The sequence below is a fragment of the Lithobates pipiens genome, unplaced genomic scaffold (genome assembly GCF_037356315.1).
Source record: "Lithobates pipiens isolate NorthernLeopardFrog02 unplaced genomic scaffold, aLitPip1_a1.2 Scaffold_127, whole genome shotgun sequence".
Classification (NCBI taxonomy): domain Eukaryota; kingdom Metazoa; phylum Chordata; class Amphibia; order Anura; family Ranidae; genus Lithobates; species Lithobates pipiens.
In genome coordinates this window covers 167,176-191,685 of record NW_027507715.1, presented here as the reverse complement: position 1 = coordinate 191,685, position 24,510 = coordinate 167,176, and the positions used below count along the sequence as shown (strand labels likewise).

Genomic DNA, 24,510 nt, shown 5'->3' with positions numbered 1-24,510 from the left:
AAAGCTGTGTAAATTCCAGAAAATGTACTCTAGTTTGTAGACGCTATAACTTTTGCGCAAACCAATAAATATTCGCTTATTGACATTTTTATTTACTAAAGACATGTGGCTGAATACATTTTGCCCTAAATGTATGACTAAAATTGAGTTTATTCGATTTTTCTTATAACAAAAAGTAGAATATATATTTTTTCTCCAAATTTTCAGTCTTTTTCCATTTATATCGCAAAAAATAAAAATCGCAGAGGTAATCAAATACCACCAAAAGAAAGCTCTATTTGTGGGAAGAAAAGGACGCAAATTTCGTTTGGGTACAACATTGCATGACCGCGCAATTACCAGTTAAAGCAGTGCAGTGCGAAATTGTAAAAAGACCTCTGGTCCTTAGGGTGTTTATTGGTCCGAGGCTGAAGTGGTTAATAGACATACAGAGTGGGGCTCAGGAGCGAGCGAGCGCCTACATACACACACACACATATCCCCCCCATAGCAGGCACTTCATTTAGAGAAGAGGAGGCATGCCAGCGGGGGACCCGAGAAGAGGAGGACCTCAGTGCACAAAGCAGGCACGTTTGACATGTTTGCTATTAAAAGGGTTTTTTTTTTTCTTTGTTTTTTTAAATATAACTTTACTCAATTGTAAACAAACAAAAGTAAAACATCTGGCCAAAGGCTAGCGGCCGTCTCTGAAAAGGCAATATGTGGTGGATCAGAGGCTGGCCAGAACCACATAGGACTGCCTCCCGGATGCGTGGTTGCATTTTGCTGCAATTTACTGCGCACTGCAAACACGAGCCAGACGTTGGGCTTGCAGTTGCAGAGCAGCCCCTTTGACTTGACAAGCTGCATTATATTTGCCATGGCATGCTTATAGTCCCCTCCAGCTGTGCCTTAGACTTTACACAAGTAGTAGGGATTTGGAAAGGGGGGGGTGTTGTCTGGTCGCCTATATCAGTGTTTCTCAACTAAACTCCTCAAGGCGCCCCAACAGGTCATGTTTTCAGCATTTCCCTCAAATGAACCAGCTGTGGTAATTACTAAGGCAGTGAAACTGATCAAATCAGCTGTGAAAAATATTGGAAAGCCTGAAAACATGACCTGTTGGGGCGCCTTGAGGACTGGAGTTGAGAAACACTGTCCTATATGACCGCATGTGATTAGTCAGAAAGTCCCCCTTCTATAGCCCCCATACAGACTATCAGATTTTCTGCTGATTTTTGTCTTCAGATTTACCAAAACCATATAGTACAAGGGCCTGCCTGGTTGCATACACACTGAAACTCCTACAGGTTTGACCTTATTATATGGTTTTGGTAAATCTAAAGGAAAATAAATAAAATCCAGCAGAAAATCTGATAGTGTGTATGGGGCTTATGACCCTGATTTACTGTCACTTTATTACTAGGGTGTGAGTTTTCCTGATATGATGGCCAAACTCCACCATCTGCCATCACTGTCCAATGAGAGGAAAATACCAGTCTCAATACACGACTGTAAATATTACCCTAGTGATAACTTTCCCCACCCTGATAAATAAGGTGCCAGTAGAGGAAGGAATAAAAGAAATAAAACCAGGCAGAGGCTCTAACCTTTCACTGCTCTGTCCCTAAATGTCCTTACAGAAGTCCTTCTATGAGTAAGGCCCCTTTCCCCCCGGGGGGCGCTTTGCAGGCATTACAGTACTAAAAATAGCGCCCTGAAACAGCCTCTTCTGTGTCTCCAGTGTGAAAACCCCGGGGGCTTCACACTGCAGCGGTGCATTGGCAGGACGTTAAAAATACTCCTGCAAGCAGCATCTTTGGAGCGGCGAAGGAGGGGTGTATACACCCCTCCTTCACCCCTCCTGCCCATTGAAAGCGCTGCAGCGGCAATTTGCGGGTGGTTATAACCCTTTTTTTCGGCCACTAGCGGGGGTTAAAACCGCTCCCGCACCAGTGTGAAAGGGGCCTAAGCCAGTATCAGTAAAAGGGACACAAAGAGACAGATAGTGCCCATCTCCATATACAGTCCTAGACTATGCAGAAGATCACAGACTTCCTGACAAAAGGTGTGTGTACACAATTTTCTTTGTTGGGGGGGTGAACTAGCTCTTTAAAAAACACAAGCTGGTGAAAGAAAGTGTAAGGACTGACCAAAACACAGAACTATGTCACAGTGAGGGGGGCAGAGCTCACTTGTTGATTGGCTGTGGTTGTTCCGGAAACGTTCTCTGTGTTTCTCGATCTTCACCAGGAGATACGGGTTGAGGATCCGGTACCCTGGGGGGGGGCAGGGAGAACACAATCTACATTATGACAAAAGTGAGTGCACCCCTCACATGTTTGTAAATATTTTATTCTTTCTTTTCATGTGACAACACTGAAGAAATGACACTTGGCTACAATGTAAAGAAGTGAGTGTACAGCTTGTATAACAGTGTCAATTCGCTGTCCCCTCAAAATAACTCAACACACAGCCATGAAAGTATTACTAAACCCACAACAGTAAAATCGGTCTGTATATACACGTCATAGCATGCTTGTTATACTCACTGTGGAACGTAAAGGGTTAATCCTCTACATTGTGTAAAAAAGGGCTGTTTGATCCTGTATGCATAGATCCTCCCCCTCCTTGCAATGTTTATCTGGGGAAAGCCAGCCAACTTGCACGTGCTCAGTTGTGTCTTTTATGCTGGAGAGAAAACCGTTTCTTGTCCTCAGAGCTAGCCAGATCACATGATACAGACATCACCCATGTTTTTCGGAGGCACGCGATGATCACATGTCTGACGAAGGGGTCCTGCGTGACTCCGAAATGTTGCACTCTCCTTGTGTTGTGATCATGCAATAAACGATCCGTTTGGTCGCTACTTTGCGTCGATCCGCGGTGTGCTGGCAAATATCTATTTTGCAACAGAAGGTATACCCCCCCCTATCGCTTTCAGCGGGCGTAGCATAACAATGCATTTACAGAGTCCAAGGGGTTCAAGCAGATGGCAAGCAGGTGATGAAATACCTCTCCACTGTCTGCCAAATGCTCTTCAGAAACCATTGTACGTGTGAGGTTGTATTCTCCCTCCTCTACATTTCCCACCCCCCACCATCCCATGCCCTCGTGCCCCCTCACTCACCCAGATTGTGCAAAGCAGAGTGAATCTCCTTCATGGCATCCCGGTACAGATCCTGCTGCCATTGCTCCATAAGCTCCCAGTCCTCTTCCTCGAAGCAGGCGGCCACATCGTGGAAGGTGACCGTCACCTGTGCGGGAGGGAAGGACAGACAGAGGGGTCCATTAAAATCAGGAGAATCAGGGAAATCGGGTCCAGAAAATAAACAAGAGCCTACAATTCCCTGCTCTCTATAAAGAGATGAGAACCATCGGATGACGATTGCCATGACCAAGGATGTGCCATGACAGCAGCTGCAGAATTACAATCCCATCCCCTGATAGCAGCATAAAGTACTCCCATCATACAAGTTCTTACCGTCCCCAACAACGAGCTGCAAGTCCTCTTCTCCCAACACTTCTCCATCTGAAAAACAGAGACAGGAGGTCTCCAGAGAGTGCAGAGAGTGCAGAGAGTGCACTAGAGAAAGCCAGAGACCCAAGTCTGAGGATCAGAGCAGTGAGGGGCTGCTGTCTAGATAGACACTGTGTGTGTTAAAGCTGTGCGCATCTGAGACAAATGAGAGCCTGAAGGGGAAGGCCTGAGCAGCAAGGAAACTGAAAAGAGGTGCAGTAGTTGTGCGGGAACCCTGTTATAAGGCCAAGAGGGCTGAATTGTGAAGCCTAGGTGGCAGTGCTGCTGAAGAGAGCCAGGTGGCTTGGCATTTTTTATGTATTGTTTTTTGGCAGAAGAACCCCTGTGTGGGCAACCAAGTGCATGTATGAACTTTATGTTGTTCCTTTTTAATAAAAGTGGGCTACCATGCCCTTAAACAAAAGTTCCTGTTCGATGTGAACTTACTGAAAAGGCATCTGCCACTGAGTTAAACTTCCCCCAATGTTACACTAGATAAAGGAAGATCCGTAGACGTGGTGTATCTAGATAAAGGAAGGCCCGTAGATGTGGTGTATCTAGATAAAGGAAGGCCCGTAGACGTGGTGTATCTAGATAAAGGAAGGTCCGTAGATGTGGTGTATCTAGATAAAGGAAGGTCCGTAGACGTGGTGTATCTAGATAAAGGAAGGCCCGTAGACGTGGTGTATCTAGATAAAGGAAGGCCCGTAGACGTGGTGTATCTAGATAAAGGAAGGTCCGTAGACGTGGTGTATCTATATAAAGGAAGGCCCGTAGACGTGGTGTATCTGGATAAAGGAAGGCCCGTAGACGTGGTGTATCTAGATAAATGAAGGCCCGTAGACGTGGTGTATCTAGATAAAGGAAGGTCCGTAGACGTGGTGTATCTATATAAAGGAAGGCCCGTAGACGTGGTGTATCTGGATAAAGGAAGGCCCGTAGATGTGGTGTATCTAGATAAAGGAAGGCCCGTAGATGTGGTGTATCTAGATAAAGGAAGGTCCGTAGACGTGGTGTATCTATATAAAGGAAGGCCCGTAGACGTGGTGTATCTAGCTAAAGGAAGGCCCGTAGATGTGGTGTATCTAGATAAAGGAAGGCCCGTAGATGTGGTGTATCTAGATAAAGGAAGGTCCGTAGACGTGGTGTATCTATATAAAGGAAGGCCCGTAGACGTGGTGTATCTGGATAAAGGAAGGTCCGTAGACGTGGTGTATCTGGATAAAGGAAGGCCCGTAGACGTGGTGTATCTAGATAAAGGAAGGTCCGTAGACGTAGTGTATATAGATAAAGGAAGGCCCGTAGACGTGATGTATCTGGATAAAGAAAGGTCCATAGACGTGGTGTATCTGCATAAAGGAAGGCCCGTAGACGTGGTGTATCTAGATAAAGGAAGGCCCGTAGACGTGGTGTATCTAGATAAATAAAGGCCCGTAGACGTGGTGTATCTAGATAAAGGAAGGCCTGTAGACGTGGTGTATCTAGATAAAGGAAGGCCCGTAGACGTGGTGTATCTAGATAAAGGAAGGTCCGTAGATGTGGTGTATCTAGATAAAGGAAGGTCCGTAGACGTGGTGTATCTAGATAAAGGAAGGCCCGTAGACGTGGTGTATCTAGATAAAGGAAGGCCCGTAGACGTGGTGTATCTAGATAAAGGAAGGTCCGTAGACGTGGTGTATCTATATAAAGGAAGGCCCGTAGACGTGGTGTATCTGGATAAAGGAAGGCCCGTAGACGTGGTGTATCTAGATAAATGAAGGCCCGTAGACGTGGTGTATCTATATAAAGGAAGGCCCGTAGACGTGGTGTATCTGGATAAAGGAAGGCCCGTAGATGTGGTGTATCTAGATAAAGGAAGGCCCGTAGATGTGGTGTATCTAGATAAAGGAAGGTCCGTAGACGTGGTGTATCTATATAAAGGAAGGCCCGTAGACGTGGTGTATCTAGCTAAAGGAAGGCCCGTAGATGTGGTGTATCTAGATAAAGGAAGGCCCGTAGACGTGGTGTATCTAGATAAAGGAAGGCCCGTAGATGTGGTGTATCTAGATAAAGGAAGGTCCGTAGACGTGGTGTATCTATATAAAGGAAGGCCCGTAGATGTGGTGTATCTGGATAAAGGAAGGTCCGTAGACGTGGTGTATCTGGATAAAGGAAGGCCCGTAGACGTGGTGTATCTAGATAAAGGAAGGTCCGTAGACGTAGTGTATATAGATAAAGGAAGGCCCGTAGACGTGATGTATCTGGATAAAGAAAGGTCCATAGACGTGGTGTATCTGCATAAAGGAAGGCCCGTAGACGTGGTGTATCTAGATAAATAAAGGCCCGTAGACGTGGTGTATCTAGATAAAGGAAGGCCTGTAGACGTGGTGTATCTAGATAAAGGAAGGCCTGTAGACGTGGTGTATCTAGATAAAGGAAGGCCCGTAGACGTGGTGTATCTAGATAAAGGAAGGTCCGTAGACGTGGTGTATCTAGATAAATAAAGGCTCAAAGACGTGGTGTATCTAGATAAAGGAAGGCCTGTAGACGTGGTGTATCTAGATAAAGGAAGGCCCGTAGACGTGGTGTATCTAGATAAATAAAGGCCCGTAGACGTGGTGTATCTAGATAAATAAAGGCCCGTAGACGTGGTGTATCTAGATAAAGGAAGGTCCTTAGACGTGGTGTATCTAGATAAATAAAGGCTCATAGACGTGGTGTATCTAGATAAAGGAAGGCCCGTAGACGTGGTGTATCTAGATAAAGGAAGGCCCGTAGACGTGATGTATCTGGATAAAGGAAGGCCCGTAGACGTGGTGTATCTGGATAAAGGAAGGTCCATAGACGTGGTGTATCTAGATAAAGGAAGGCCCATAGACGTGGTGTATCTGGATAAAGGAAGGCCCGTAGATGTGGTGTATCTAGATAAAGGAAGGCCCGTAGACGTGGTGTATCTGGATAAAGGAAGGTCCATAGACGTGGTGTATCTAGATAAAGGAAGGCCCATAGATGTGGTGTATCTAGATAAAGGAAGGCCCGTAGATGTGGTGTATCTAGATAAAGGAAGGCCCGTAGACGTGGTGTATCTAGATAAAGGAAGGCCCATAGACGTGGTGTATCTAGATAAAGGAAGGCCCATAGACGTGGTGTATCTAGATAAAGGAAGGCCTGTAGACGTGGTGTATCTAGATAAAGGAAGGCCTGTAGACGTGGTGTATCTAGATAAAGGAAGGCCTGTAGACGTGGTGTATCTAGATAAAGGAAGGCCCGTAGACGTGGTGTATCTAGATAAAGGAAGGCCCGTAGACGTGGTGTATCTAGATAAAGGAAGGATGTACTGGAAATGGAGCGACTAAAAGCTAATAAAGGGTCTGGAGGATATTAGATATGAGGAAAGGTTGTGAGCTCTGAACTTATTCTCTCTGGAGAAGAGACGCTGAAATGGATAAGAACTACAATCTAGTTCAAGGTTATCTGCTGCTGTTTCTGATTACAAAGTGTGTACATGCATGTATTCTAGAAGCAGCCTTCAGATTGGTTACTTCTTACACTTCTGATTTATTGGTGGGCGGTGTTGATATTTTATACAGAAAGATACGTCATTGCTATGTCAGTCTAATTGGTACATCTCATTGGTTGAAATACAAGAGAAATGGAGAAACTTGAAGTTTGGTTGAAGCTGGTTCTCTTATCTCATATGCATTCTTCTAAGGCGGGGGATGTAGGGTGTAGACGCCATCTTCAGTTCCAAACAGAGAACCAATCTTTATATTACATAATAAGTAAGGAGCATGGGAACATGTATACACATAATAAGTAAGGAACATGTATACACATAATAAGTAAGGAACATGTATACACATAATAAGTAAGGAACATGTATACACATAATAAGTAAGGAACATGTATACACATAATAAGTAAGGAACATGTATACACATAATAAGTAAGGAACATGTATACACATAAGCAAATAGACATTTTCTGATTATCATTATGTACATTACATTCCTTAACATTACGAGGACTGATGGGGACACCAGATGTAAGGAGGACTGATGGGGACACCAGATGTTAGGAGGACTGATGGAGACACCAGATGTAAGGAGGACTGATGGGGACACCAGATGTTAGGAGGACTGATGGGGACACCAGATGTTAGGAGGACTGATGGGGACACCAGATGTTAGGAGGACTGATGGGGACACCAGATGTTAGGAGGACTGATGGGGACACCGGATGTTAGGAGGACTGATGGGGACACCGGATGTAAGGAGGACTGATGGGGACATCGGATGTTAGGAGGACTGATGGGGACACCAGATGTAAGGAGGACTGATGGGGACACCAGATGTAAGGAGGACTGATGGAGACACCAGATGTTCTGAGGACTGATGGGGACACCAGATGTTAAGAGGACTGATGGGGACACCAGATGTTAGGAGGACTGATGGGGACACCGGATGTTAGGAGGACTGATGGGGACACCAGATGTTAGGAGGACTGATGGGGACACCGGATGTTACGAGGACTGATGGAGACACCAGATGTTAGGAGGACTGATGGAGACACCAGATGTTAGGAGGACTGATGGGGACACCAGATGTTAGGAGGACTGATGGAGACACCAGATGTTAGGAGGACTGATGGGGACACCAGATGTAAGGAGGACTGATGGGGACACCAGATGTTACGAGGACTGATGGAGACACCAGATGTTAGGAGGACTGATGGGGACACCGGATGTTCTTAGGACTGATGGGGACACCAGATGTTAGGAGGACTGATGGGGACACCAGATGTTAGGAGGACTGATGGAGACACCAGATGTAAGGAGGACTGATGGGGACACCAGATGTTAGGAGGACTGATGGAGACACCAGATGTAAGGAGGACTGATGGGGACACCAGATGTTAGGAGGACTGATGGGGACACCAGATGTTAGGAGGACTGATGGGGACACCAGATGTTAGGAGGACTGATGGGGACACCAGATGTTAGGAGGACTGATGGGGACACCGGATGTTAGGAGGACTGATGGGGACACCGGATGTAAGGAGGACTGATGGGGACATCGGATGTTAGGAGGACTGATGGGGACACCAGATGTAAGGAGGACTGATGGGGACACCGGATGTTCTGAGGACTGATGGGGACACCAGATGTAAGGAGGACTGATGGAGACACCAGATGTTCTGAGGACTGATGGGGACACCAGATGTTAGGAGGACTGATGGGGACACCAGATGTTAGGAGGACTGATGGGGACACCGGATGTTAGGAGGACTGATGGGGACACCAGATGTTAGGAGGACTGATGGGGACACCGGATGTTACGAGGACTGATGGAGACACCAGATGTTAGGAGGACTGATGGGGACACCGGATGTTAGGAGGACTGATGGGGACACCAGATGTTAGGAGGACTGATGGGGACACCAGATGTTAGGAGGACTGATGGAGACACCAGATGTTAGGAGGACTGATGGGGACACCAGATGTAAGGAGGACTGATGGGGACACCAGATGTTACGAGGACTGATGGAGACACCAGATGTTAGGAGGACTGATGGGGACACCGGATGTTAGGAGGACTGATGGGGACACCAGATGTTAGGAGGACTGATGGAGACACCAGATGTTAGGAGGACTGATGGGGACACCAGATGTTAGGAGGACTGATGGAGACACCAGATGTTAGGAGGACTGATGGAGACACCAGATGTTAGGAGGACTGATGGGGACACCAGATGTAAGGAGGACTGATGGGGACACCAGATGTAAGGAGGACTGATGGGGACACCGGATGTTAGGAGGACTGATGGGGACACCGGATGTAAGGAGGACTGATGGGGACACCGGATGTTAGGAGGACTGATGGGGACACCAGATGTAAGGAGGACTGATGGGGACACCAGATGTTAGGAGGACTGATGGGGACACCAGATGTTAGGAGGACTGATGGGAACACCAGATGTAAGGAGGACTGATGAGGACACCAGATGTTAGGAGGACTGATGGGGACACCAGATGTAAGGAGGACTGATGGGGACACCAGATGTAAGGAGGACTGATGGGGACACCAGATGTTAGGAGGACTGATGGGGACACCAGATGTTAGGAGGACTGATGGGGACACCAGATGTTAGGAGGACTGATGGGGACACCAGATGTAAGGAGGACTGATGGGGACACCAGATGTAAGGAGGACTGATGAGGACACCAGATGTTAGGAGGACTGATGGGGACACCAGATGTAAGGAGGACTGATGGGGACACCAGATGTTAGGAGGACTGATGGGGACACCAGATGTAAGGAGGACTGATGGGGACACCAGATGTTAGGAGGACTGATGGGGACACCGGATGTTAGGAGGACTGATGGGGACACCAGATGTAAGGAGGACTGATGGGGACACCGGATGTTAGGAGGACTGATGGGGACACCGGATGTAAGGAGGACTGATGGGGACACCGGATGTTAGGAGGACTGATGGGGACACCGGATGTAAGGAGGACTGATGGGGACACCAGATGTTAGGAGGACTGATGGGGACACCAGATGTAAGGAGGACTGATGGGGACACCAGATGTTAGGAGGACTGATGGGGACACCAGATGTTAGGAGGACTGATGGGGACACCAGATGTTAGGAGGACTGATGGGGACACCAGATGTAAGGAGGACTGATGGGGACACCAGATGTTAGGAGGACTGATGGGGACACCAGATGTTAGGAGGACTGATGGGGACACCAGATGTTAGGAGGACTGATGGGGACACCAGATGTAAGGAGGACTGATGGGGACACCAGATGTAAGGAGGACTGATGGGGACACCAGATGTTAGGAGGACTGATGGGGACACCAGATGTTAGGAGGACTGATGGGGACACCAGATGTAAGGAGGACTGATGGGGACACCAGATGTTAGGAGGACTGATGGGGACACCAGATGTTAGGAGGACTGATGGGGACACCAGATGTAAGGAGGACTGATGGGGACACCAGATGTTAGGAGGACTGATGGGGACACCAGATGTAAGGAGGACTGATGGGGACACCAGATGTAAGGAGGACTGATGGGGACACCGGATGTTAGGAGGACTGATGGGGACACCGGATGTAAGGAGGACTGATGGGGACACCAGATGTTAGGAGGACTGATGGGAACGCCAGATTTTAGGAGGACTGATGGGGACACCAGATGTTAGGAGGACTGATGGGGACACCGGATGTTAGGAGGACTGATGGGGACACCAGATGTTAGGAGGACTGATGGGGACACCAGATGTTAGGAGGACTGATGGGGACACCGGATGTTAGGAGGACTGATGGGGAACGCCAGATTTTAGGAGGACTGATGGGGACACCAGATGTTAGGAGGACTGATGGGGACACCAGATGTTAGGAGGACTGATGGGGACACCGGATGTTAGGAGGACTGATGGGGACACCGGATGTTAGGAGGACTGATGGGGACACCGGATGTAAGAAGGACTGATGGAGACACCAGATGTTAGGAGGACTGATGGGGACACCAGATGTTAGGAGGACCGATGGGGACACCAGATGTTAGGAGGACCGATGGGGACACCAGATGTTAGGAGGACTGATGGAGACACCAGATGTTAGGAGGACTGATGGAGACACCAGATGTTAGGAGGACTGATGGAGACACCGGATGTTAGGAGGACTGATGGGGACACCAGATGTTAGGAGGACTGATGGAGACACCAGATGTTAGGAGGACTGATGGGGACACCAGATGTTAGGAGGACTGATGGGGACACCGGATGTTAGGAGGACTGATGGGGACACCAGATGTTAGGAGGACCGATGGGGACACCAGATGTTAGGAGGACTGATGGAGACACCAGATGTTAGGAGGACTGATGGAGACACCAGATGTTAGGAGGACTGATGGAGACACCGGATGTTAGGAGGACTGATGGGGACACCAGATGTTAGGAGGACTGATGGAGACACCAGATGTTAGGAGGACTGATGGGGACACCAGATGTTAGGAGGACTGATGGGGACACCGGATGTTAGGAGGACTGATGGGGACACCAGATGTTAGGAGGACTGATGGAGACACCAGATGTTAGGAGGACTGATGGGGACACCAGATGTTAGGAGGACTGATGGAGACACCAGATGTTAGGAGGACTGATGGGGACACCAGATGTTAGGAGGACTGATGGGGACACCGGATGTTAGGAGGACTGATGGGGACACCAGATGTTAGGAGGACTGATGGAGACACCAGATGTTAGGAGGACTGATGGGGACACCAGATGTTAGGAGGACTGATGGGGACACCGGATGTTAGGAGGACTGATGGGGACACCAGATGTTAGGAGGACTGATGGGGACACCAGATGTTAGGAGGACTGATGGGGACACCAGATGTTAGGAGGACTGATGGAGACACCAGATGTTAGAAGGACTGATGGGGACACCAGATGTAAGGAGGACTGATGGGGACACCGGATGTTAGGAGGACTGATGGGGACACCAGATGTTAGGAGGACTGATGGAGACACCAGATGTTAGAAGGACTGATGGGGACACCAGATGTAAGGAGGACTGATGGGGACACCGGATGTTAGGAGGACTGATGGAGACACCGATGTTAGGAGGACTGATGGGGACACCAGATGTTAGGAGGACTGATAGGGACACCAGATGTAAGGAGGACTGATGGGGACACCAGATGTAAGGAGGACTGATGGGGACACCAGATGTAAGGAGGACTGATGGGGACACCGGATGTTAGGAGGACTGATGGGGACACCAGATGTAAGGAGGACTGATGGGGACACCGGATGTTAGGAGGACTGATGGGGACACCAGATGTTAGGAGGACTGATAGGGACACCAGATGTAAGGAGGACTGATGGGGACACCAGATGTTAGGAGGACTGATGGGGACACCGGATGTTAGGAGGACTGATGGGGACACCAGATGTAAGGAGGACTGATGGGGACACCGGATGTTAGGAGGACTGATGGGGACACCGGATGTTAGGAGGACTGATGGAGACACCAGATGTTAGGAGGACTGATGGAGACACCAGATGTTAGGAGGACTGATGGGGACACCAGATGTTAGGAGGACTGATGGGGACACCAGATGTTCTGAGGACTGATGGGGACACCAGATGTTAGGAGGACTGATGGGGACACCAGATGTTAGGAGGACTGATGGGGACACCAGATGTTAGGAGGACTGATGGAGACACCAGATGTTAGGAGGACTGATGGGGACACCAGATGTTAGGAGGACTGATGGAGACACCAGATGTTCTGAGGACTGATGGGGACACCAGATGTTAGGAGGACTGATGGGGACACCAGATGTTCTGAGGACTGATGGGGACACCAGATGTTAGGAGGACTGATGGGGACACCAGATGTTAGGAGGACTGATGGGGACACCAGATGTTAGGAGGACTGATGGAGACACCAGATGTTAGGAGGACTGATGGGGACACCAGATGTTAGGAGGACTGATGGGGACACCAGATGTTAGGAGGACTGATGGGGACACCAGATGTTAGGAGGACTGATGGGGACACCAGATGTTAGGAGGACTGATGGGGACACCGGATGTAAGGAGGACTGATGGGGACATCGGATGTTAGGAGGACTGATGGGGACACCAGATGTAAGGAGGACTGATGGGGACACCAGATGTAAGGAGGACTGATGGAGACACCAGATGTTCTGAGGACTGATGGGGACACCAGATGTTAGGAGGACTGATGGGGACACCAGATGTTAGGAGGACTGATGGGGACACCGGATGTTAGGAGGACTGATGGGGACACCAGATGTTAGGAGGACTGATGGGGACACCGGATGTTACGAGGACTGATGGAGACACCAGATGTTAGGAGGACTGATGGGGACACCAGATGTTAGGAGGACTGATGGAGACACCAGATGTTAGGAGGACTGATGGGGACACCAGATGTAAGGAGGACTGATGGGGACACCAGATGTTACGAGGACTGATGGAGACACCAGATGTTAGGAGGACTGATGGGGACACCGGATGTTAGGAGGACTGATGGGGACACCGGATGTTACGAGGACTGATGGAGACACCAGATGTTAGGAGGACTGATGGGGACACCAGATGTAAGGAGGACTGATGGGGACACCAGATGTTACGAGGACTGATGGGGACACCAGATGTTAGGAGGACTGATGGGGACACCGGATGTTAGGAGGACTGATGGGGACACCGGATGTTACGAGGACTGATGGAGACACCAGATGTTAGGAGGACTGATGGGGACACCAGATGTTAGGAGGACTGATGGGGACACCAGATGTAAGGAGGACTGATGGGGACACCAGATGTTAGGAGGACTGATGGGGACACCAGATGTAAGGAGGACTGATGGGGACACCAGATGTAAGGAGGACTGATGGGGACACCGGATGTTAGGAGGACTGATGGGGACACCGGATGTAAGGAGGACTGATGGGGACACCGGATGTTAGGAGGACTGATGGGGACACCAGATGTAAGGAGGACTGATGGGGACACCAGATGTTAGGAGGACTGATGGGGACACCAGATGTTAGGAGGACTGATGGGAACACCAGATGTAAGGAGGACTGATGAGGACACCAGATGTAAGGAGGACTGATGAGGACACCAGATGTAAGGAGGACTGATGGGGACACCAGATGTTAGGAGGACTGATGAGGACACCAGATGTAAGGAGGACTGATGAGGACACCAGATGTAAGGAGGACTGATGGGGACACCAGATGTTAGGAGGACTGATGGGGACACCAGATGTTAGGAGGACTGATGGGAACACCAGATGTAAGGAGGACTGATGGGGACACCAGATGTTAGGAGGACTGATGGGGACACCAGATGTAAGGAGGACTGATGAGGACACCAGATGTTAGGAGGACTGATGGGGACACCAGATGTAAGGAGGACTGATGGGGACACCAGATGTTAGGAGGACTGATGGGGACACCAGATGTAAGGAGGACTGATGGGGACACCAGATGTTAGGAGGACTGATGGGGACACCGGATGTTAGGAGGACTGATGGGGACACCAGATGTAAGGAGGACTGATGGGGACACCGGATGTTAGGAGGACTGATGGGGACACCAGATGTAAGGAGGACTGATGGGGACACCGGATGTAAGGAGGACTGATGGGGACACCGGATGTTAGGAGGACTGATGGGGACACCGGATGTAAGGAGGACTGATGGGGACACCAGATGTTAGGAGGACTGATGGGGACACCAGATGTAAGGAGGACTGATGGGGACACCAGATGTTAGGAGGACTGATGGGGACACCAGATGTTAGGAGGACTGATGGGGACACCAGATGTTAGGAGGACTGATGGGGACACCAGATGTAAGGAGGACTGATGGGGACACCAGATGTAAGGAGGACTGATGGGGACACCAGATGTTAGGAGGACTGATGGGGACACCAGATGTTAGGAGGACTGATGGGGACACCAGATGTAAGGAGGACTGATGGGGACACCAGATGTTAGGAGGACTGATGGGACACCAGATGTTAGGAGGACTGATGGGGACACCAGATGTAAGGAGGACTGATGGGGACACCAGATGTTAGGAGGACTGATGGGGACACCAGATGTAAGGAGGACTGATGGGGACACCAGATGTTAGGAGGACTGATGGGGACACCGGATGTTAGGAGGACTGATGGGGGACACCGGATGTAAGGAGGACTGATGGGGACACCAGATGTTAGGAGGACTGATGGGAACGCCAGATTTTAGGAGGACTGATGGGGACACCAGATGTTAGGAGGACTGATGGGGACACCGGATGTTAGGAGGACTGATGGGGACACCAGATGTTAGGAGGACTGATGGGGACACCAGATGTTAGGAGGACTGATGGGGACACCGGATGTTAGGAGGACTGATGGGAACGCCAGATTTTAGGAGGACTGATGGGGACACCAGATGTTAGGAGGACTGATGGGGACACCAGATGTTAGGAGGACTGATGGGGACACCGGATGTTAGGAGGACTGATGGGGACACCGGATGTTAGGAGGACTGATGGGGACACCGGATGTAAGAAGGACTGATGGAGACACCAGATGTTAGGAGGACTGATGGGGACACCAGATGTTAGGAGGACCGATGGGGACACCAGATGTTAGGAGGACCGATGGGGACACCAGATGTTAGGAGGACTGATGGAGACACCAGATGTTAGGAGGACTGATGGAGACACCAGATGTTAGGAGGACTGATGGAGACACCGGATGTTAGGAGGACTGATGGGGACACCAGATGTTAGGAGGACTGATGGAGACACCAGATGTTAGGAGGACTGATGGGGACACCAGATGTTAGGAGGACTGATGGGGACACCGGATGTTAGGAGGACTGATGGGGACACCAGATGTTAGGAGGACTGATGGAGACACCAGATGTTAGGAGGACTGATGGGGACACCAGATGTTAGGAGGACTGATGGAGACACCAGATGTTAGGAGGACTGATGGGGACACCAGATGTTAGGAGGACTGATGGGGACACCGGATGTTAGGAGGACTGATGGGGACACCAGATGTTAGGAGGACTGATGGAGACACCAGATGTTAGGAGGACTGATGGGGACACCAGATGTTAGGAGGACTGATGGGGACACCGGATGTTAGGAGGACTGATGGGGACACCAGATGTTAGGAGGACTGATGGGGACACCAGATGTTAGGAGGACTGATGGGGACACCAGATGTTAGGAGGACTGATGGAGACACCAGATGTTAGAAGGACTGATGGGGACACCAGATGTAAGGAGGACTGATGGGGACACCGGATGTAAGGAGGACTGATGGGGACACCAGATGTTAGGAGGACTGATGAGGACACCGGATGTTAGGAGGACTGATGGAGACACCGGATGTTAGGAGGACTGATGGGGACACCAGATGTTAGGAGGACTGATAGGGACACCAGATGTAAGGAGGACTGATGGGGACACCAGATGTAAGGAGGACTGATGGGGACACCAGATGTAAGGAGGACTGATGGGGACACCGGATGTAAGGAGGACTGATGGGGACACCAGATGTTAGGAGGACTGATGAGGACACCGGATGTTAGGAGGACTGATGGAGACACCGGGATGTTAGGAGGACTGATGGGGACACCAGATGTTAGGAGGACTGATAGGGACACCAGATGTAAGGAGGACTGATGGGGACACCAGATGTAAGGAGGACTGATGGGGGACACCAGATGTAAGGAGGACTGATGGGGACACCGGATGTTAGGAGGACTGATGGGGACACCAGATGTAAGGAGGACTGATGGGGACACCGGATGTTAGGAGGACTGATGGGGACACCAGATGTTAGGAGGACTGATAGGGACACCAGATGTAAGGAGGACTGATGGGGACACCAGATGTTAGGAGGACTGATGGGGACACCGGATGTTAGGAGGACTGATGGGGACACCAGATGTAAGGAGGACTGATGGGGACACCAGATGTAAGGAGGACTGATGGGGACACCAGATGTAAGGAGGACTGATGGGGACACCGGATGTTAGGAGGACTGATGGGGACACCGGATGTTAGGAGGACTGATGGAGACACCAGATGTTAGGAGGACTGATGGAGACACCAGATGTTCTGAGGACTGATGGGGACACCAGATGTTAGGAGGACTGATGGGGACACCAGATGTTAGGAGGACTGATGGGGACACCAGATGTTCTGAGGACTGATGGGGACACCAGATGTTAGGAGGACTGATGGGGACACCAGATGTTAGGAGGACTGATGGGGACACCAGATGTTAGGAGGACTGATGGAGACACCAGATGTTCTGAGGACTGATGGGGACACCAGATGTTAGGAGGACTGATGGGGACACCAGATGTTCTGAGGACTGATGGGGACACCAGATGTTAGGAGGACTGATGGGGACACCAGATGTTAGGAGGACTGATGGGGACACCAGATGTTAGGAGGACTGATGGGACACCAGATGTTAGGAGGACTGATGGGGACACCAGATGTTAGGAGGACTGATGGAGACACCAGATGTAAGGAGGACTGATGGGGACACCAGATGTAAGGAGGACTGATGGGGACACCAGATGTAAGGAGGACTGATGGGGACACCAGATGTTCTGAGGACTGATGGGGACACCGGATGTTAGGAGGACTGATGGGGACACCAGATGTTCTGAGGACTGATGGGGACACCAGATGTTAGGAGGACTGATGGGGACACCAGATGTTAGGAGGACTGATGAGGACACCAGATGTTAGGAGGACTGATGGAGACACCAGATGTTCTGAGGACTGATGGGGACACCAGATGTTAGGAGGACTGATGGGGACACCGGATGTTAGGAGGACTGATGGAGACACCGGATGTTAGGAGGACTGATGGGGACACCAGATGTTAGGAGGACTGATGGGAACACCAGATGTTAGGAGGACTGATGGGGACACCGGATGTTAGGAGGACTGATGGAGACACCAGATGTAAGGAGGACTGATGGGGACACCAGATGTTAGGAGGACTGATGGGGACACCAGATGTTAGGAGGACTGATGGGGACACCAGATGTTAGGAGGACTGATGGGGACACCAGATGTTAGGAGGACTGATGGGGACACCAGATGTAAGGAGGACTGATGGGGACACCGGATGTTAGGAGGACTGATGGGGACACCAGATGTTCTGAGGACTGATGGGGACACCAGATGTTAGGAGGACTGATGGGGACACCAGATGTTAGGAGGACTGATGGAGACACCAGATGTTCTGAGGACTGATGGGGACACCAGATGTTAGGAGGACTGATGGGGACACCAGATGTAAGGACTGATGGGGACACCAGATGTTAGGAGGACTGATGGGGACACCGGATGTTAGGAGGACTGATGGAGACACCGGATGTTAGGAGGACTGATGGGGACACCAGATGTTAGGAGGACTGATGGGAACACCAGATGTTAGGAGGACTGATGGGGACACCGGATGTTAGGAGGACTGATGGAGACACCAGATGTAAGGAGGACTGATGGGGACACCAGATGTTAGGAGGACTGATGGGGACACCAGATGTTAGGAGGACTGATGGGGACACCAGATGTTAGGAGGACTGATGGGGACACCAGATGTTAGGAGGACTGATGGGGACACCAGATGTAAGGAGGACTGATGGGGACACCGGATGTTAGGAGGACTGATGGAGACACCGGATGTTAGGAGGACTGATGGGGACACCAGATGTTCTGAGGACTGATGGGGACACCAGATGTTAGGAGGACTGATGGAGACACCAGATGTTAGGAGGACTGATGGGGACACCAGATGTTAGGAGGACTGATGGAGACACCAGATGTAAGGAGGACTGATGGAGACACCAGATGTTAGGAGGACTGATGGGGACACCAGATGTAAGGAGGACTGATGGGGACACCGGATGTTAGGAGGACTGATGGGGACACCAGATGTTAGGAGGACTGATGGGGACACCAGATGTTAGGAGGACTGATGGGGACACCAGATGTAAGGAGGACTGATGGGGACACCAGATGTTAGGAGGACTGATGGGGACACCAGATGTAAGGAGGACTGATGGGGACACCGGATGTTAGGAGGACTGATGGAGACACCAGATGTAAGGAGGACTGATGGGGACACCGGATGTTAGGAGGACTGATGGGGACACCAGATGTTAGGAGGACTGATGGGGACACCAGATGTTAGGAGGACTGATGGAGACACCGGATGTAAGGAGGACTGATGGGGACACCGGATGTTAGGAGGACTGATGGAGACACCAGATGTAAGGAGGACTGATGGGGACACCAGATGTAAGGAGGACTGATGGGGACACCGGATGTTAGGAGGACTGATGGAGACACCAGATGTAAGGAGGACTGATGGGGACACCGGATGTTAGGAGGACTGATGGAGACACCAGATGTAAGGAGGACTGATGGGGACACCAGATGTAAGGAGGACTGATGGGGACACCGGATGTTAGGAGGACTGATGGAGACACCAGATGTAAGGAGGACTGATGGGGACACCAGATGTTAGGAGGACTGATGGAGACACCAGATGTAAGGAGGACTGATGGGGACACCAGATGTAAGGAGGACTGATGGGGACACCGGATGTTAGGAGGACTGATGGAGACACCAGATGTAAGGAGGACTGATGGGGACACCAGATGTAAGGAGGACTGATGGGGACACCGGATGTTAGGAGGACTGATGGAGACACCAGATGTTAGGAGGACTGATGGGGACACCAAATGTAAGGAGGACTGATGGGGACACCGGATGTTAGGAGGACTGATGGGGACACCGGATGTTAGGAGGACTGATGGAGACACCAGATGTAAGGAGGACTGATGGGGACACCGGATGTTAGGAGGACTGATGGGGACACCAGATGTTAGGAGGACTGATGGGAACACCAGATGTTAGGAGGACTGATGGGAACACCAGATGTTAGGAGGACTGATGGGGACACCAGATGTAAGGAGGACTGATGGGGACACCGGATGTTAGGAGGACTGATGGAGACACCAGATGTAAGGAGGACTGATGGGGACACCGGATGTTAGGAGGACTGATGGGGACACCAGATGTTAGGAGGACTGATGGGGACACCAGATGTTAGGAGGACTGATGGAGACACCAGATGTTAGGAGGACTGATGGAGACACCAGATGTAAGGAGGACTGATGGGGACACCGGATGTTAGGAGGACTGATGGAGACACCAGATGTTAGGAGGACTGATGGGGACACCAGATGTAAGGAGGACTGATGGAGACACCAGATGTAAGGAGGACTGATGGGGACACCAGATGTTAGGAGGACTGATGGAGACACCAGATGTAAGGAGGACTGATGGGGACACCGGATGTTAGGAGGACTGATGGAGACACCAGATGTAAGGAGGACTGATGGGGACACCAGATGTAAGGAGGACTGATGGGAACACCAGATGTTAGGAGGACTGATGGGGACACCAGATGTTAGGAGGACTGATGGGAACACCAGATGTTAGGAGGACTGATGGGGACACCAGATGTAAGGAGGACTGATGGGGACACCGGATGTTAGGAGGACTGATGGAGACACCAGATGTAAGGAGGACTGATGGGGACACCGGATGTTAGGAGGACTGATGGGGACACCAGATGTTAGGAGGACTGATGGGGACACCAGATGTTAGGAGGACTGATGGAGACACCAGATGTTAGGAGGACTGATGGAGACACCAGATGTAAGGAGGACTGATGGGGACACCGGATGTAAGGAGGACTGATGGAGACACCAGATGTAAGGAGGACTGATGGGGACACCAGATGTAAGGAGGACTGATGGAGACACCAGATGTAAGGAGGACTGATGGGGACACCAGATGTAAGGAGGACTGATGGGGACACCGGATGTTAGGAGGACTGATGGAGACACCAGATGTAAGGAGGACTGATGGGGACACCAGATGTAAGGAGGACTGATGGGGACACCGGATGTTAGGAGGACTGATGGAGACACCAGATGTAAGGAGGACTGATGGGGACACCGGATGTTAGGAGGACTGATGGGGACACCAGATGTTAGGAGGACTGATGGGGACACCAGATGTTAGGAGGACTGATGGAGACACCAGATGTTAGGAGGACTGATGGAGACACCAGATGTAAGGAGGACTGATGGGGACACCGGATGTTAGGAGGACTGATGGAGACACCAGATGTAAGGAGGACTGATGGGGACACCGGATGTTAGGAGGACTGATGGAGACACCAGATGTAAGGAGGACTGATGGGGACACCAGATGTAAGGAGGACTGATGGGGACACCGGATGTTAGGAGGACTGATGGAGACACCAGATGTAAGGAGGACTGATGGGGACACCGGATGTTAGGAGGACTGATGGGGACACCAGATGTTAGGAGGACTGATGGGGACACCAGATGTTAGGAGGACTGATGGAGACACCAGATGTTAGGAGGACTGATGGGGACACCAGATGTTCTGAGGATTGATGGAGACACCAGATGTTCTGAGGATTGATGGAGACACCAGATGTTCTGAGGATTGATGGAGACACCAGATGTTAGGAGGACTGATGGGGACACCAGATGTTAGGAGGACTGATGGAGACACCAGATGTTAGGAGGATTGATGGAGACACCAGATGTTCTGAGGATTGATGGAGACACCAGATGTTCTGAGGATTGATGGAGACACCAGATGTTCTGAGGATTGATGGAGACACCAGATGTTAGGAGGACTGATGGGGACACCGGATGTTAGGAGGACTGATAGGGACACCGGATGTAAGGAGGACTGATGGAGACACCAGATGTTAGGAGGACTGATGGAGACACCGGATGTTAGGAGGACTGATGGGGACACCAGATGTTAGGAGGACTGATAGGGACACCGGATGTAAGGAGGACTGATGGAGACACCAGATGTTAGGAGGACTGATGGGGACACCAGATGTAAGGAGGACTGATGGGGACACCAGATGTTAGGAGGACTGATGGGGACACCAGGATGTTAGGAGGACTGATGAGGACACCAGATGTTCTGAGGACTGATGGGGACACCAGATGTTAGGAAGACTGATGGGGACACCAGATGTAAGGAGGACTGATGGAGACACCAGATGTTAGGAGGACTGATGGGGACACCAGATGTTAGGAGGACTGATGGGGACACCAGATGTTAGGAGGACTGATGGGGACACCAGATGTTAGGAGGACTGATGGAGACACCAGATGTTCTGAGGACTGATGGGAGACACCAGATGTTAGGAGGACTGATGGGGACACCAGATGTTAGGAGGACTGATGGGGACACCAGATGTTAGGAGGACTGATGGGGACACCAGATGTTAGGAGGACTGATGGGGACACCAGATGTTAGGAGGACTGATGGGGACACCAGATGTAAGGAGGACTGATGGGGACACCGGATGTTAGGAGGACTGATGGAGACACCGGATGTTAGGAGGACTGATGGGGACACCAGATGTTAGGAGGACTGATGGGAACACCAGATGTTAGGAGGACTGATGGAGACACCAGATGTTAGGAGGACTGATGGGGACACCAGATGTTAGGAGGACTTGATGGGGACACCAGATGTTAGGAGGACTGATGGAGACACCAGATGTAAGGAGGACTGATGGGGACACCAGATGTTAGGAGGACTGATGGGGACACCAGATGTTAGGAGGACTGATGGAGACACCAGATGTAAGGAGGACTGATGGGGACACCAGATGTTAGGAGGACTGATGGGGACACCAGATGTTAGGAGGACTGATGGGGACACAGATGTTAGGAGGACTGATGGAGACACCAGATGTTAGGAAGGACTGATGGAGACACCAGATGTTAGGAGGACTGATGGGGACACAGATGTTAGGAGGACTGATGGGGACACCGGATGTTAGGAGGACTGATGGAGACACCGGATGTTAGGAGGACTGATGGGGACACAGATGTAAGGAGGACTGATGGGGACACCAGATGTTAGGAGGACTGATGGGGACACCAGATGTTAGGAGGACTGATGGGGACACCAGATGTAAGGAGGACTGATGGGGACACCAGATGTTAGGAGGACTGATGGGGACACCAGATGTTAGGAGGACTGATGGGGACACCAGATGTAAGGAGGACTGATGGGGACACCAGATGTTAGGAGGACTGATGGGGACACCAGATGTTAGGAGGACTGATGGGGACACCAGATGTTAGGAGGACTGATGGGGACACCAGATGTTAGGAGGACTGATGGGGACACCAGATGTTAGGAGGACTGATGGGGACACCAGATGTTAAGGAGACTGATGGGGACACCAGATGTTAGGAGGACTGATGGGACACCAGATTTAGGAGGACTGATGGGGACACCAGATGTTAGGAGGACTGATGGGGACACCAGATGTTAGGAGGACTGATGGGGACACCAAGATGTTAGGAGGACTGATGGGGACACCAGATGTTAGAGGGGAATGATGGAGACACCAGATGTTAGGAGGACTGATGGGGACACCAGATGTTAGGAGGACTGAAGGAGACCTGATGGGGACACCAGATGTTAGGAGGACTGATGGGAGACACCAGATGTTAGGAGGACTGATGGGAGACACCAGATGTTAGGAGGACTGATGGGGACACCAGATGTTAGGAGGACTGATGGGGACACCAGATGTTAGGAGGACTGATGGAGACACCAGATGTTAAGGAGGACTGATGGGACACCAGATGTTAGGAGGACTGATGGGGACACCGGATGTTAGGAGGACTGATGGGGACACCAGATGTTAGGAGGACTGATGGGGACACCAGATGTTAGGAGGACTGATGGGGACACCAGATGTTAGGAGGACTGATGGAGACACCAGATGTTAGAAGGACTGATGGGGACACCAGATGTTAGGAGGACTGATGGGGACACCCGGATGTTAGGAGGACTGATGGGGACACCAGATGTTAGGAGGACTGATGGAGACACCAGATGTTAGGAGGACTGATGGAGACACCAGATGTTAGGAGGACTGATGGGGACACCGGATGTTAGGAGGACTGATGGAGACACCGGATGTTAGGAGGACTGATGGGGACACCAGATGTTAGGAGGACTGATGGGACACCAGATGTTAGGAGGACTGATGGGACACCAGATGTTAGGAGGACTGATGGGGACACCAGATGTAAGGAGGACTGATGGGGACACCAGATGTTAGGAGGACTGATGGGGACACCAGATGTTAGGAGGACTGATGGGGACACCAGATGTAAGGAGGACTGATAGGGACACCAGATGTTAAGGAGGACTGATGGGGACACCAGATGTTAGGAGGACTGATGGGGACACCAGATGTAAGGAGGACTGATGGGGACACCAGATGTTAGAGGGGGACACAGGGGGACGGGGACCCGATGTTAGGAGGACTGATAGGGGGACCACCAG

At 50.7% G+C, this 24,510-nt stretch overlaps 1 protein-coding gene across 1 annotated transcript in view; it reads right to left on the bottom strand.

The window, feature by feature from the left end:
- LOC143973884 (transmembrane protein 69-like) overlaps nucleotides 1-3,734 on the bottom strand; it is a 60,215-nt gene extending 56,481 nt beyond the window's left edge. Inside the window, exons 1-2 of the mRNA XM_077474763.1 lie at nucleotides 3,110-3,734; nucleotides 2,175-2,258 (exon numbers count right to left, since the gene is read on the bottom strand). Coding sequence (XP_077330889.1) covers nucleotides 2,175-2,258; nucleotides 3,110-3,374 — 349 coding nt within the window. The 5' untranslated portion in view covers nucleotides 3,375-3,734. The remainder of the gene's footprint in view (nucleotides 1-2,174; nucleotides 2,259-3,109) is intronic.
- Between the last annotated feature and the right edge of the window lie 20,776 nt (nucleotides 3,735-24,510).